Source organism: Canis lupus, chromosome 15 (genome assembly GCF_003254725.2).
Source record: "Canis lupus dingo isolate Sandy chromosome 15, ASM325472v2, whole genome shotgun sequence".
NCBI classification, from domain to species: domain Eukaryota; kingdom Metazoa; phylum Chordata; class Mammalia; order Carnivora; family Canidae; genus Canis; species Canis lupus.
The window spans coordinates 16,781,533-16,798,398 of record NC_064257.1 but is presented as its reverse complement, the minus strand read 5'-3'; the positions used below and the strand labels follow the sequence as shown (position 1 = coordinate 16,798,398).

At 44.8% G+C, this 16,866-nt stretch overlaps 1 protein-coding gene across 5 annotated transcripts in view; it reads left to right on the top strand.

Annotated features, from left to right (window-relative positions):
* SZT2 (SZT2 subunit of KICSTOR complex) overlaps positions 1-16,866 on the top strand; it is a 51,349-nt gene that overhangs the window by 2,701 nt on the left and 31,782 nt on the right. For all 5 annotated transcript variants that reach the window (XR_003125356.3, XR_003125357.3, XM_025420437.3 and 2 more), the window contains exons 2-7: positions 8,074-8,199; positions 8,509-8,682; positions 8,987-9,157; positions 13,430-13,561; positions 14,319-14,460; positions 14,876-14,982. Coding sequence is in view for 3 of the 5 variants with exons in the window: in XM_025420437.3 (XP_025276222.3) it covers positions 8,074-8,199; positions 8,509-8,682; positions 8,987-9,157; positions 13,430-13,561; positions 14,319-14,460; positions 14,876-14,982 (852 nt within the window). In the remaining 2 variants the exon portion in view is untranslated. The remainder of the gene's footprint in view (positions 1-8,073; positions 8,200-8,508; positions 8,683-8,986; positions 9,158-13,429; positions 13,562-14,318; positions 14,461-14,875; positions 14,983-16,866) is intronic.

Genomic DNA, 16,866 nt, shown 5'->3' with positions numbered 1-16,866 from the left:
GTATTGCCTAATCCTTGTAAAACCTCCATGAAATAGGCACTGTTATTTTCCCAATGTCACAGATGAGGAAACAAAGGCACAGAGAGTTTAAGTAACTTCAGCAAGGCCTTGTACTAGCAAGTGGCAACAGAACCAGTGTTTAAAAGATCCCAGGTGTGTTGATGCAGTGGGAGATTGGGGAGAGATGAGCAGATTCAGGTTGAGCCCACGCTAGAGGTTCAGGACTTTGGCATAAGCACAGTAGTAAGGAGTCTTCAGACAATTCAAGGGGGAAAATTGTCTAAATTGTTTCATGGGATTCTATGAACAGAAAACAGCATGAGGGTTAGAAAAGGTTTCAAAGATGATACTTTAACCGCAAAGGGACAGGTGCAAAGAGCAAACAAAACCCAATAAATTGAGAAGGGCGATGTTTTCTTCATGCTGATATACATGGTATGCAGCACAGTGCCTAATTATTATTCATCTTGTTATACATACATGGTATGTAGGTCTCAATAAATGTTCCAAAGAATGATAGGCTGCTTCTACCATTATTCAGATTCTTATTGAATTGCAACAACATCTTTATGAAGTAGATATTCTTACCTACATGTTATCAATGAAGAAACTGAGGCCTAGAAAAATTAAGTAACTTGTCCGAGCTCACACAGATAGTAGTAGAACCAGATTTGAATTGAAATCTCTGACTCCAGAACCACGCTTTCTCTGCCAGACTACTCCAAGAGGAATGCGCTTCGGACTCGGGTATTAAATATCAGGGAATCAAAGCTCCATGGGAGTCTGGATGCAGGGAGAACACAGCTAATTCAGGGATTGTCAGATGTTAAAGTAGAGGAATCCCCCTGTTAAATTTCTGTTCTGGAGTCCTATCAATTCAAATTCAGTTGGTTTGGGTGGTGCCCAGGAATCTGCATTTTAATAAGCACCTGAGGCCATTCTGATGCACCTGGTCCTTGGGTCACACCTCAAAAAACTACTCTTCTATCTGCTTAAATTAATTATTAAGTTTTCTGGATCTGATCAATTACATCTTGCATCTTCGAGATGGTGATTTGAACACCTAGCTGTTGACTTTGAAGAGGTCATGGATGAGGCAGAATGTTGCAAGAAAGCTCAAATTGAGGAGATGTCCCTGGTTTTAAGAGGATGGATTCTGTAAGAACTGGTTGATGAACTAGGTGGGTTTCAGCTTGGCCTTGGACAGTCATTCCATCATTCAAAACAACTTTCAAGACAAGGTGGAGAAATGGAAGAGTACTGTAGTGGAAATAGGCGGCCTAATAACCACTAATCTAAATGTTGTCTAATAGCACAGCACCCATCTGTGTCCCACCTGGTTTGTCCCCCCTTTCCCTCCTTACCTAGCAAACCCTGCTCAACCTTCAGGGCCACTTTCTCCCGAGACCCTAGTCTAGGTTAGGTTACTTTATTATATGCTGCCACAGAACTGCATTCTCCTTTGGTGCACTTACTCAGTTTGTAATAATATAGTAATTAGAGAAATTATTTGATTAAATTTTTTCTCCATTATGGGGTAAATTTTTTGAGAGCAGAGAATGCCAGTTTTTGCTTTCCAAGGTATCCTTAGGATCCAGCCCAGTGCTATCATGTAGCTGGCTCTCCATAAATTTGTCGACCAATGAATGAGTACATACTCTCCTTGTCTCTGTCCTCTTTGGACTGCGATGAGGAATTGATGGCATCCTGATCGAATTAGCAGGGAAATTAAGCTGGAAAGAGATTTGCTAGAAGGCAAAACAGCACTCCGAGCTTCACAATAGAAAAACAGACTGAATTTATCCAATGTAACAAGACTAATTGAATAATTGTATGTGTCCCAAAAAGCCAGCTGCATGAGGACAGAATGGAGGATGTGTCTTAACAGCAACATAAGTGAAAAAGTCATGAAGTTTCCCTGCACCAACAGTACAGTCAATCTTCCAAATAGAACTTAGGAGACTGAATCTGTGACTGCACCTGGATATTGTATTCCATTCTGGCCCCCACATTTTAAGTTGAAAAAGAGACCAACCAAAGCTCATAGGCATATGATCTAAGATATAAAATAATGAGGAAACTAAAAACCATGCCATTTGAGATATACCTAAAGAATTTGGGATTGGACGCCTGGGTGGCTCAGCTGTTGAGCGCCTGCCTTTGGCCCAGGATATAATCCTGGAGTCCCAAGATCAAGTCCCACATCGGGCTCCCTGCATGGAGCCTGCTTCTTCCTCTGCCTGTGTCTCTGCCTCTCTCTCTGTCTCATGAATAAATAAATAAGATATTTTTTTTAAAAAAAATTTTTTTTTAATTTTTAAAAAAAAGCTCCCAACAGCTTGGGAGATGTTTACAATGGAGAAGTAGACTCCAGACTCCCCTCAGATGTTTGCTAGATTCTCCTTTGGCAGAGGGTCAGGCTTTCCCTGTGGGGCCTGAGGAAGTAAAACCAAAAGTGGGTTAGATGTTTTCAAGAGAACAGATCTCAAGGTTGGGTGAAGATTATATCAAGAACATATTTTGGCGCAGATAACTGGGGAAGAGCAAAACTGGTGAATGGCTGTCCGGACTCCTTCCAGACTTAAAGGAGAACCTGATGGTTGAAGTACTTGTTATTACTTGTTACACTAATATGCTGTTGGAGAAGGTGATTATATTTATAGAGGAGGAAACTAAAGCTCAAGCCCAGCGGCTCCACTATAGAAACACACTGTCTTTCAAAACAAATCTGTTGAACCCACACCAGCATTCCCTCCCCAGATTCCAAGAATAGTAGAAAAAGAATATTAGAAAAGCACATATTAGTGAAAATCTGGTAAAAACTTATACGGAAGCAAAGGAAAAATCCACACAATAAAATAGGCTAGTTTTTTCTGTAAAGTACATGAGGAAGGAACACTTGAATAACAAAGAGCAGATGTTGACAAAAATGAAAAATTTGGAATCACTGGTAAGAAATTCAGAACAGAGCTTGAAACAGAGAAGAGAATAAATTAAGCTTATGAGAGCAATTTCCCTTATTTATACATTTCATTCAACAAATATTTGAATACCTAGTGTGTCTTGGCACTGTGCTAGTTGCCAAGGATACAGCAAAGAACAATATATAGACACAGCTTCTACCTCCCTGGAGCTTCTAGACTTGTAGGTGAAACAAACATTACGAAATACAGAAATTCTTCATTATAAACTGTAGTAGGGGCTATGAAGAAGAATTGTAGATTGTTTTATGAATGCTTGACATGAGGTACCTGATTTAGTTTAGGGGATCATAGAAAGATTCATTCATTAAACCCAGAATTGCCAAGATTTTAGTCCTAGAAGATGGAGTGACCCAAGTGTTCCCAGTTGTTCCCACGGTGCTGATTTAACCTGGCTCAGTTTGGGCCCAAACTCCCTTTGTTGTTTCCTTGCATAGCTGAAACAGGCTGGCATTTGGAAAACAAAGTCTTTACTAAGTACCAAAGAGGAAAATAGTAACCGAGATTAGTGTTAAGATGATCTCACCTGGGATCCCTGGGTGGCGCAGCGGTTTGGCGCCTGCCTTTGGCCCAGGGCACGATCCTGGAGACCCGGGTTTGAATCCCACGTTGGGCTCCCAGTGCATGGAGCCTCCTTCTCCCTCTGCCTATGTCTCTGCCTCTCTCTCTCTCTGTGACTATCATTAAAAAAAAAAAAAAAAAAAAAGATTACCTCACCTTGAGAAGAGTTGTACTGATTATTAGTTTTAATTTTTTTTTTAAGTAGGCTCCACGCCCAGTGTGGAGCCCAGTGTGGGACTAGAACTCATGACCCTGAGATCAAGACCTGAGTTGAGATCAACCCGGTTGGATGCTTAACCAACTGGGCCACCCAGGCATCCCCTGATTATTAGTTTTAAACATCACTTTGCTTTGCTTAGAACAATATGGTGAATTCACTTATTCAGCAAAATCATATAGAGCATCTGATGTCCTGGGTACTGCTTAGGCTCAAAGAATAGAATGATGAACAGGATGCTGAATTCAAGTATCCTTCTTATTCTCATAATATTCCAAGCCCCATTCCCGGTGCATGGAGCCTGCTTCTCCCTCTGCCTATGTCTCTGCCTCTCTCTCTCTCTCTCTCTCTGTGTGTGACTATCATAAAAAAAAAAAAAAAGAAACAAAGAAAAAAAAATATTCCAAGCCCCAGGGGTGCTTGAGTGGCCCAGACCATTAAATGTCTGCCTTCAGGTCATGATCCCAGGGTCCTAGCCCCGTGTCTGGCTCCCTGCTCAGTGGGAAGGCTGCTTCTCCTCCCTTTGCTCCTCCCTCCTCTTTCTCTCTCTCTCTCTCTCTCTCTCTCTCTCTCTCATAAATAAATTCTCAAACAAACAAACAAATAAAAAACCTTGGCAGGGGCCCAGCATCAGCAATTAGATAAGAGTGGGCACCCATCTTACACCCACACCACTTGTCCTGAGGGAGAACTTGACTGGCTCATGAGAGCATCCCACCCTGAGACCAAGGGCCAGGAAGAGGGCAAGTAACTGCTGCAGTTTCCTTCTTTGCAAAGTAGATCCCTGTTCTGTTTTTAGCATCTTGGCGATAAGGATATGCAATCTGATGGGACCTTTTGGGGGAATGGTGGTTAGAAGTGATGGTAAATACCTATATCTGATTTTTCTAGCTAACTCGGAAATCATTCCACAACTAACTGGTTTCCAGTGCTATCTTAGCCATCCTGACACCTTTCTGTTACTTTCTAATTAATCACCAGTTTTTGTCTTATTCTAAAGATTCCTTAAAATGGTAGCTAAGCTCACTTGTCTTGAAGTCTAGTTCAACTGTCTTTACCTGTGTGTGTGTGTGTGTGTGTGTGTGTGTGTGTGTGTATAAAACCAGACTTTCTCAATGAAAGTCAGTGCTGGCTTTACATTCTGGCACAACTGGTGTCTCATGGGGGACCAGTCTCAAACAGTTCCCAGAATGGCTGCTTTGAGTAGCTCTGGTCTAGGCCACTGTCATTTCCCCTGGTTGTTAGGGGATCTTTCTGAATCACAGGGTAGCCAGAGGGAATTTTTTTTTTTTACACAGATATAATGTTACTGCTCTGCTGAAAAAAAAGTTCAGTAGCTTGTCCTAACTCGGGATAAAATCCAAAATCCTGCCCAGTACCTACCTGAGCCCAGTGTAGGGAAAGAAGTGTAATAATAGAGAGTAGGGTGATTTTAGGTTATCTTAGAGACCTAATACAAAATAATACTGAATCATATCATATCAGTGTTTCAAGTATCTTATCTTTCTGATGATGCCAGAGCATCCTTTCTGCCTCCTAGAGATCTGTCATGTTCGTTCTTTCTTTCTTTCTTTCTTTCTTTCTTTCTTTCTTTCTTTCTTTCTTTCTTTCTTTCTTTCTAGATTTGTTTGAGAGAGAATGAGTGGGCGGGGGAGAGAGCAGAGGGAGAGGAAGAAGCAGACTCCCCACTGAGTCCAGAGCCCAATGTAGGTCTCAATCCCAGGATCCCAAGATCATGACCTGAGCCCAAGGCAGAGGTTCAACCAACTGAGCCACCCAGGTGCCCCAAATCTTTTCTGCTCATCTTTTTTTTTTTTTTTAAGATTATATTTATTTATTCATGAGAGACACACACAGAGAGACAGACATAGGCAGAGGGAGAAGCAGGCTCCCTGCAGGGACCCCAATGTGGAACTCAATCCTAGGACCCTGGGGGTCACGACCTGAGCCAGAAGGCAGATGCTCAACCACTGGGCCATCCAGGTGCCTCTTTTCTGCTCTTAATTAAGTCCCTAGTTCTATCCATTTGTCACTCTCAGTCATTGGGCTCTGTGGCTTATGAGGCCTGGGTTTGACTTCTGATCCTCTACCTACTAATTATGTTAAATTTTTTTCAATATTTTGGACCTCGGAATTTTTCTGTTCAGTGTTTTATTTTTTTTTTTTATTTTTTTTTTATTTATGATAGTCACACACACACACACACACACACACACAGAGAGAGAGAGAGAGAGAGAGAGGCAGAGACACAGGCAGAGGGAGAAGCAGGCTCCATGCACCGGGAGCCCGACGTGGGATTTGATCCTGGGTCTCCAGGATCACGCCCTGGGCCAAAGGCAGGCGCCAAACCGCTGCGCCACCCAGGGATCCCCTGTTCAGTGTTTTATGTGCAGACTGAATGAGTGTACTTGTGTGAAGAGCCTTGTATTGTGCCTGGTAATAACCTCTAATAGTTGATTTTTATAATATTCTTTATAAGTGTCAGGCATTGTGCAGAACACTTCATATGCCTGATTTCACTTTACCTACTTAACAACACTAGATCAAGATTAGGATTATATCCATTTATAGGACACACACACACCCCTTGTGCTCACTCATTCTCCAATAAATAAAATCTTTATTTTTTAAAAAATATTTATTTATTTATTCATGAGAGAGAGAGAGAGCCGCAGAGACATAGGCAGAGGGAGAAGCAGGCTCCATGCAGGGAGCCCAATGTGGAACTTGATCCCAGATCCTGGGATCATGCCCTGAGCCAAAGGCAGACACTCAACTGCTGAGCCACCCAGGTGTCCCTAAATAAAATCTTTTAAAAAAAAGTTTTTTTTTTAAGAATTATATCCATTTTACAGATGAGAGCACTGAGGCTTAGGAAGGTTAAGAATGCTTTCCCTGACCTCACAGGCTACTAAGAGGCTGAGTTGGGATTCATGCCAGGCTATCTGAGTCCGAAGTTCTTGTATTTAGTCTGTCCAGGGCACTGTTGGATATATTATAGATGTTCAAAGAACATTAACCTTCTTGCCTTCTGCTTTCACTGTGCCACATCCCAGGGTCTGTTTCTGCATCTTTTGCCACGTGCCTCCTGTCTTGGAAAAGAAAGACTTTCTTCACCTTTAGTCATCACATCTCTGTTCTCCATGCTCCTCTTTGCTCCCAGGCACCCTTCCTTAGTGCTTTTCCAGGGCTTTTTCAGTTTCTCTTCCACATTTCCCCCATTTAGGGGAGAAAACTTTCAATACTACATTTCTTAATAGGTGGTCATTGGCCTCTTCATTTCTCTTCTACCCCTCTCCAGTGCTTGCAGCCTGGCATTTCCCCCTCACCCTTCAGGGACCCTGGAGGAGCAGTTTGCAATTTGCCTAAATGGGAGGAGAGTAATCTTTTCACTGGAGGCTAGAGTAAGGGAATAAAGGAATTTCAGATAACCTTGTTCAGGAAGAAACATTGAGGGAGTTCAGACCAGTGGACCCAGGTTTTCTGCATGAAACAGTAGGTGAGTTTATCTGTTGGGATCCCAGGAGTTGAGAGATCAGGAAACTTCTAGGGGAATAGGAGAGGTTGCTCACCGGGGAGAAGTAAAAGGATTGCTAAAGGCCTGCTGGAGGTGGCACTCCTGGCAAGATTTCTTTGTGTCAAAGTGCAGCTGGCATGGTATATGTGTGGATAAAAGAGAATGTCAAATCCATCCTGAGTCAAGACTTGGCAAGGCTTGTGAGTGGAGGAAGGACAAGGATGCGGATAAGGGAACTGATGCTTGTCAGGACACTGTTGAGTCAACTGCCTGTGAGGCAGTGGTGGGAAGGATCTAGAGTGCTGACCGCAATGAAGTGTGGAGGGTGGGAAAAGTGGGTTGTGATCCACAGAAGTTGAATCTGGAGGCACTCAGCAGGCTTGCTAGTCACCCAGCAAAGAGTCCTTTAGTGGCCATTGTTGTCAAGGCTTCTTTGGAGGAAGCATTGGCATTATTGATTATCTGCTCTGTTGTAAGCAATTTGCCGTGCATAGGGACACAAGACTAGAACAAGATACAGTTCCTGCCCTCAACAAGTTCGTAGCTTATAGGAGAGACACCTAATGTGAAAGGTCACTTCATCAACATAGAAGTCCGCATAAGGGGAATGGGAGCAGAGAATCAAGTCCTTGGGAGCACTTTGCACTGAGGTGAGAGTTAACTTTTTGCCTCTGCTGCCTTGTCTCTCACTTAGGTATTATGAACTCCTTAGACAAGTTATTTCCGTGTTGATCTACGAATGCTAGGAACTTAGTGAATTTTTACATTTTTTTTTTTTAATGTCTCTTTGTGTCCAGGTAGAAGAAGCTGGGCAGGTGTTCCTGTTGATGAAAAAGGATTATCGAATCTCCCGAAATGTCCGCCTGGCCTGGTTCCTCAATCACCTGCATCAAACTGTGCAGGCCACACCCCAGGAGATGCTGGTGAGGCCCAGAAACATACAGGATACGCTAGGCTGGCCCAGAAGGATCTGATTTTTTAAAGAGAGTCCTAGAAACGGGAGGGGAGATTTATCCTGGGGGGGGGGGGGGTCTGATTCTAGAATGGGCAAGTGACTTTGCCAGCAAGATGGTTTCACAGGGGAAATGTTTAATTTTCTATACAGGAAGAATATATGGTTGGGCTGTGGGAGCTGGAGCCAGTGGTTTGCCATTGGATATAGAAGTTCAGGTCCTGGAAATAAAGGGGTGACTCTTCCCTGACACTTTTCTGGTCTCTATCCTAATTGTCAGCTCCAGTCTGAGCAGGAGTTGGAAGTCCTCAGTGTCCTGCCCCCTGGGTGGCAGCCAGATGAACCAGTGGTCCCAAGGCCATTTCTCCTTGTACCTTCCACCCGGGTCACCTTCCTGGCTTGGCAGTATCGATTTGTCATTGAACTCGACCTTAGCCCGTCCACTGGCATTGTGGTAAGGGATTGAGGGGAGACAGTGGGAGGGAAGGAGGGAGAAGAGGGTGAGGGAGAGAGGGAGAGGCATGAGAGAAGTGGAAAGTGATCCCAGCCTACCATTGGAGGAAGGAAACAGGCTTGTACATGGTGAGTGTTTAAAGAGATCCCCTTCCATCCGTGGCACTGTATTATGTGTGTGTGGGGGTGTGACCAACCTTCAGATAAGAGTTCCACTGAACCATGGAAGCTGCTTGCTCCTTCCTGCCCTCTGCTCAGGGCTGCTTTGGTCACACTTGAGAGATCTTTCTCTGCATTGCCCTCAGGATGATTCCACAGGAGAGATATTGTTTGATGAAGTTTTCCATGCCCTCTCCCGCTGCCTGGGTGGGCTGCTTCGACCCTTCCGCGTGCCCGGATCGTGCATCGACTTCCAGCCTGAGATCTACATAACTATCCAGGCCTACTCCTCAATCATTGGCCTGCAGGCCCACCAGGTATTGCTTCCTCTCCTGAAGTCCATACCCCCAGACCTCATTTCTGAGAGTCCATTGATCAAGCCCTTGTCTCATCTCTGCGGTCTATGCCCAGAGTCCCTAGCTCTGCTGGCTTCTTGAACCTATTTACTAGTCATCTCTGAGTCTCTCTCCTCTCAAGAAGAATCTGTTCCTCTGTTCTTCAAGAGCCTTCTCATGAACTTTAGGTCATTTGGCCTTGATTGGACAAATGCCTCTCTCATTCCTGTAAGTCTGTGGTTCCGGCCCCTGAATGTCTGTTTTATGCCACCACCACTCTCCTAATTTGATTAGAAGGTTTGCTTGTATTCTGACTCATGGCCCTACCTCTGGGAGATGATCTTTTAGAAGAATTTTATGATTTTGAAATATAACAAATACCCAGAAATATAATTTCTTCCAAGGACAGAGGAGGGTCATTTTCTCTGAGGGCCTTGTGAACTGCCGAGTGTTATGCTGACCATACAGATAATTACAGGGCTTATCCACCACCCAAGCAGGCTATCACGAGACACTCCTTTTGGACAATGGCCAAGTCTGTTACTGGGATATCTGTTTTGGGCATAGATAAGCAGTGGCCCAATTTCCCCTCATCTGCTTTTAACCTTTTAACCACCCTCAACTCATTGGTAGGGGCTTACCCGGAAACAATCTTTAATGGCCATGTTGTCACCTTAGCTGTCAAACAGGCTGTGAGAAAGGGATGCGAGGAACAACACCTGAAGGTCTGTAATCTACAAGGCAATTGGTGCAGGTCTGGATCCCAGCCCTCTGTTGTGTTTTAAGTGCTCTCCTAGCACAGCTGTTAGGACTGTTGGTTGTAGGCTACATCCCCAGAGAGAAGCCTGGCTTCGCAGGCACTAACAGCCAAGATAGGGAAGACATGGGTGGTAGGTAATCACTCAACACTTGGTTCATCTTGGCAGATGCTTTCTGAAACCTGATCTGTGCAAGGCCTGGGCTATGTCCCAGAGTCACAGATGAATCAGACACTGTCCCTGTCCTCATGGGAGGAGTTGAGAGTTTAGTGGGGGAGACAGATATTGAAGGAGGTAGTTTCAGTTGAATGTGATAAGGACACTGATAAGTAATGACTCGGTGCCGTGGAGCACCAAGAGGGAGCACCCAGCCAAGCCTGGGGCTGCAACAGGAAAGACTTTTGCACAAAGAGGCATTTGAAGTGAGTCTTGAAGGAAGGATTGAAGTTAACCCTTCAAAGAAGGTGGACTTTCCGGACAGATGGGAAATGGACTTTCCAGACAGAGAGGCCCAAAAGCAAAGCCACAGAGCTCTGGATCTGTGCTTCCCAATCACAGGTGTCCTAGTGAACTACATGTAATTCTATTTGACAAAATAACGTTTGAATGTGGGGATGGGGACTGGTAGTAAAGAGGAGACAAATAAATGGAGGGGCAACTGACTGGCTTAGTTGACAGAACATGTGACTCGATCTTGGGGCTGTGAGTTTGAGCTCCACATTGGGTGTAAAGATTACTTAGAAATAAGATCTTTTTTTTTTTTTAAGACTTTGTTTATTCATGAGAGACAGAGAGAGGCAGAGACACAGGCAGAGGAAGCCTGATGTGGGACTCGATCCCAGGACTCAGGGATCACAACCTGAGCCAAGACACTCAACCACTGAGCCACCTAGGCACCCTAAAAATAGGATTTTTAAAAATTAGGCAGAGAGAACCAAGCAAGGTTACACTTATACGGTATGCTTCTATATTATTCGAACAGTATAGCCTTTTGGAAAGTAATTTGCTAGTATGTAGTAAGGATAACAATAATGATCACTGTGATTGGAACTTTCTGGGAATGTTTTCTGATTAAATAATCTAAAAGAAAAAAAATTTTTTTTAATAAAAAAAGAGAGGGCAGCCCCGGTGGCTCAGCAGTTTAGTGCCTGCCTTCAGCCCAGGGCCTGATCCTGGAGACCCGGGATCAAGTCCCACATCGGGCTCCCTCTCTGCTTCTCTCTCTCTCTCTGTGTCTCTCATGAATAAATAAATAAAAATCTTTTAAAAAATAAAAATAAAAAAATAGAGATAAGTGGAGGCAGAATAAGAGAGGCCTTAAATGTCATGGCTAAGAACTTACCCTTTGTTCTATAGAGGAGTTTAGTGTGGTGATGACAAGTGCTAGTCGTGGATTCACATACCCCTGTATTTGCTTGCTGGCTGCATCCCCTTGTAAAAGTTACTTAACCACTCTGTACATCTTTGTCTTTTCCCCAAAATAAGGGTATTAACAGTACCAATATCATATGGTGATCGAGTTCATATATATCACTTAGAACAGTGCCTGCCATGTAGAAAACATGCAAACGTTAGCTATTAGAACTGTTCACTATTATTAAAACTATTAAAAATGGGAGGTTTTTCAATGGATGGTAACAGGATCAGATTTGTGCTTTGGAAAGATAGATTGGAGGGCGCATCCTGTTGGGGAGAGCAGGCAAGAAGATGAATGCAGCCCCAGAGAAGAGGTGGGCCCTGAACCAGGGCAGCCCCTGTGGAGAAGGAGCAGGCTTACTCAGATTACCTCACCCCCAGGGGCCTCAGCCCTGGGCTAGCTTCTTCCCTATCTCTAAAGCTCCCCAAGATGTATCCTGCTTTTCCTTAAAACAAAACAAAAGTTAAAAAAAAAAAGTTAGATCACGTGTATAGCGTATGTCCGTTCAAAGAAATTTGAAAAATACATAAAATACAAAGAAAAACAAAACTCACCCAGAATGAACCACTACTATGAACATTTTATGGAATTTCCTTCTTGTCTTTGAGTACTTGTTTATCCTTCTTCACTACCACCCCACCGTCCAAAGAGAGGAGAAACATCAGGCGAATTCCAGACATGTAGTTTGACATCCTGCTTTTTCAGTGTATAATCTGGGCATTTTTCCTTGTCAGTAATTTTTCTTTGAAAATATGATTTTTAATTGCTGCCCAGCTTAATATTTTATCGCATTTTATCATTACATATTTAGCCAGACTCCACTGTTGGGCTCTTGGGTTGATCCACTTTTTACTCCTATAAATGGTACAGCTGTGAACAGCTTTCCCACTTTAGAGCCCCAGTTCCTACTATTGCTCTGATTCTGGTTTTCTTCTTAGAGTCCCCTTCTCCCCTCTTCTGGCTGGGACCATCCCCTTCCCAGTCCCAAGTAGGGAGTGAAGATGTAGTTATTGCCCGGGAGGGCAGGGGCAGGGGAACAGCAGGCATATGAGAAGGTGTTAGGAGTCTGAGAGAGAGAAGAGATCACAGGGGCCACCAGGCCTGTGTGAAACTTCTAGGATGGGCGTACTTATTTATGTTGAAAGGAGGAGGAAAGGAATCCCATGGAGAGAGAATGAAGGTATTAGACAAGAGATCCAAGATGAGTTGGAGAGATTAGCTTTGGGGGGAAGAAAAAGCAAGGAATCTTTTCTTCAGAGCCTTGAAAGAAAACCAAAAACCCAGATAATGTAAACACGGAGCAAACATTGTAGGTATTTTCTATGGGTTGGAGAGTAGTACACCGTTGGGGTGAAAGTAAGCCAGGAGTTCCTGTTGACTGGTTTCCTTTCTCTGTGAAGAGACAAGTAAGGGGCAGCCCTGGTGGCTCAGTGGTTTAACACCATCTTCAGCCCAGGGTGTGATCCTGGAGACCCAGGATCGAGTCTCACATCGGGCTCCCTGCATGGAGCCTGCTTCTCCCTCTGCCTGTGTCTCTGCCTCTCTCTCTCTCTCTCTCTCTCTCTCATGAATAAATAAATAAATAAAATCTTTTTTTAAAAAAGAGAGAGACAAGTAGGAGTTACCTGCTGAGGTTAAAAGGAAGAAAGGAACGCTCAACTGGGAAGATGATTTTGAACCTAAGAGAAAACCTACCTGTGCAGTGTTTAGAAATCAACAAGAATAAGAGTATGAGTCAGAATGAGAAAGGCTTTGCCAGGCTGAGGTGGGGCAGTCTGGTGACCTGAGATGGAAAGTCTTATGGCACCCCCATGCGGGAGCTTGGGGAAACCCAGTGTGCAGGACTGTAAGCAGAGGGAGGTTGTGAACCCAGTTTAAGGTCATTAATAGCCTGATACCCTGATGGAGGAGATGATCTGATAAGAGAGGAGCTGGCTGTGAATTTAGCCAACTTTAGATCCTGGGTGAGAAGTCAGGATCGCATAGAGGGAGCTGTGGAGAATAAATAGGGAGGCCAGATGGGGGCTTGCCAGTGTCCCCCCAACCTTCATATCTTGGTCTTTCCGTTGTGCTTTTCAGGTGCTGGTGCAGGGCTGCCTTTTGGACCCTTCTCAGCGAGAGGCATTCCTGCAGCAGGTATACGAACAGCTCTGTCTGTTTGAGGATAAGGTGGCCACCATGCTGCAGCAGCAGTATGACCCCCAGAGTCAGGTATGTGGGAGAGAAAGCAGGTGGAGGCCATTTAAAGAAACTATTAAGAGACAGAAGGGAGAGAAGAGGGATAAGCCCCAATATGGAGGGAAGAGAGGGCAGAAAAAGGGTCTAAGAGCCAGAGTGAGCCAAGGATAGAATTGCTGGTGAGTGCACACAACAGGTTCCTTCCCTGCTAGAGGAGGGAAAGGGTCAGCTACATTCCCCAAGACATGCACTCTTGCCAGGAGAAAATGTGAAAGCTGTTTGCCTGTGTGATTTCAGTCCTAGATGTCCTTCACTGGATCTGAGAAGGTGATTGTGGGTGGCTTTGTTCTCTAGGACTTTGTACAGTCAGGGATAAAGCTGCTTGGACTCAGTTGAATGCACTTGCTCATTCCTTTGGGTATCCTAGAAGTAGCCCACATATCTGAAGTCCTACATGTCTGAAGACTTAATTTGATTGATGTATAAAATATTTTCTAATAGCAATGGGAAACTACAGGAAAGGGGTCTTATTGACAAAAGGTGAGGAAGCCTGCTCCCCTGTAATCTGGTGCACCATGCGTTGCCAGGCTGCCTGTCCATCTACGGGTCAGCATCTGAGCACACCTGGGCGAGCAAGCATAGTCAGGACTCGGCTGCACAGCAGGGCATTGGGGTCTTCACAGGGTAGGCCTGTTGGCCCAGGCAGTGCGGGGCTATAGATTCCAGCGTTGCTGTGGAAGGGACAGTCGTACCATCTGTTGAATTCGGTCTCCTCTGTGATTTGGGCCAGGCAGAGGACCAGTCCCCAGACTCAGGGGAGCCCCCGGGCCGGAAGGTGGGAGTCTCCATGGTGACAGCTGACTTGGGGCTGGTCAGTATGATTCGTCAGGGCATCTTGGCACTGCAGTTGCTCCCTTCAAACTCTAGCGCAGGTCAGTATAAGGAATGGTGGTGAGGTTGGGGAAATAGGAGGGTGTAGGAAGGGGGCATTATCAGTACAGATTGAGGTTCCCGGGTACCAGTGGGTCCCAGGGAAGAGGATCTGATCTGTCTCCTTGTTTGAGGAAGGTCAATGTGCACAAGTGTGTCTCTCAAGTACCCTCAGCTCTGACAGCCATCTGGGACCCTAGTGGGAAGGAGTAGAGCTCTAAGGACATCACTTAGGACACCAGGATCCAGCACTCAGGAGGGAGAAGCAGGATGGACGGGAAGAAGAAAGGGTGTTTGCGGATATAAAACATATTGGTTGGTGGGCACTAAGGCCTTATGGGCCCCATCAGTTGAATGCCCCCCTGTGACTTTGATCTGGTCAGTGTCCCCAGGTCTGTCCGATGTTTCCTGCTCCAGGTATCATTGTGATCACAGATGGGGTGACCAGTGTCCCTGATGTTGCCGTCTGTGAGACGTTGCTGAACCAGCTTCGCAGTGGCACCGTGGCTTGTTCCTTTGTGCAGGTGAGGACTTTCTAGGAAGGAGGAGAGGGAAGTATGATATATCACAAAGTTGGACATGGCTGGTTACTTTCTTTTTGGGGGGGCGGGGACTGGTTACTTTCTTACAGGTGATGATTTCCTACAGAAAGCCAATAACATAGTTACATGTGTGTTATTGGGGGGAATAGTTGTCTAGAACAGGGTACGCAACAGTGGTGGGAGAGGACTCTCATCTTCATCCTTAGGGTATGGGGAGACAGCATGTTGTAATAATAAGAGTGCTGAATTTGAAATCTCATGGTCATTTCCAGCCTCATCTCCTGCATTAGGTTAGTTATCACTGTTTTGATTGCAAAGATTGGAAAACCCAACTCAAACTAGCTTGAGCAAAGGAAGGAATAGGATAATGCAGCCAATTTGGATTGATGGAATAGGAAGGGTAGGAAGCAAAGCACTCTGGGAAACAAGGCTGGAGGGTAGGCATTGGCCAGAACATGAAAAGCTGGTTCTGATATGTTAAGAACTTCAGGATAATTCTGTGGGTGATGCAGGTAAGCACAAGGAAAGTCACTAGTTGCATTTATGTTTTATAAAGGTCACTCTTGGTGCTGCATGAAGGCAGGAGTAGAGGCAGGGGGATTATTAAATGGAGTGCTCAAGGTAAGAGAGGAATAGGGCTGGGAATAATGGTTAAGAGACCAGGGGATAGAATTGAGAAAATGGAGAGGTAGGGTCAACATGACTTATGATTAGCAGAGTATGAGGGGTGAGCAAGAGAGGTCGAGGGTGTCTCCAAGTTTGTGACCTCAGTGGTAACTGGATAGCTGACTGGCAGAGCAAATAGGAAAAGAAGCAGCTGAGGTAGAGTGAGGACAAGATGATGAGCCCAGGTTTGTGCATGTTGCATTTGAGGTGTCTGTGGGTCAACAGGATAGCAGTTGAAAGCATCACCTTTGGAGTTAGGCATGCTTGGCCCGAATCCTGGCTCCACTTATGAGCTGTGGGACACTGGGCACATCGTTTAATTCTTGGTCAGATTCATTTGTAAATGAAGATTATAACAGTGCCTACCTCGTTGGGTGAGACAATGCATTTAAAGTGCTCAGCAGAGTGCATAATTATGTCATAGGCAGCTGCTATTCATAGCAGCTAGCAGTTGGATATGCAGATCTGATACTCAGGAGACAGCACGAGTTGAGAGAGTTAGGATTTGTCAGCCTACAGATGGTAATTGGGCAGAGAGGAGGGCCCCTGAAGAGCCTTGGGGAATACCAGTGTTTAAAGGTCTTTCATAAGAAGCGGGCCCAGCAAAGAATGAAGGGAAATAATCAGACAAGAACCAGAGGATTCTGATAGCAGGGAAGTCCCAAGTTTGGGGAAGAAAGGAGCGGTTAACTGTGAGATGCAGCAGAGAGATCAGGTAAAATGAAGAATGAGACATACCCTTTGAATTTGATGATTAAGGGGTCATGAGGATCTTTTCTAGGCCATTTCAGCAAAGAGATGGCAAGGGAGAGGATTGCAGTGGGTGGAAGAGTGGATGGAAGAGAAGGAAGTAGAGACAAGTGGACATGAGGACTGGGCTTGTTTCAATTGAGTGGGGAGCAGGAGAGAAGGGAAGCCAGAGGGAAGTGCAGGGTGGAAGAGGCAGGTGCTTTGTTCTGCCGGTTTGTTTTCCAAGCTAGAGACTTTAAGCATGTTTCTAAGGATCCATGAGGAAGCGGAGTTTGAAAATAGGGAAAGAAAAAGGAAGCCTGATGGAGTAAAGTGTTTCCGTGGACGAGAGAACACTGGCTCAAAGAAGTAGATCAAGGAACTCTGCTACTCTTTGCTAGAGAGTAGCGCTTCTTCCTTTGAAAGGAGAAGGATAAAGTGATGATAGGGATAAATTCGTTTAGGGGCCTC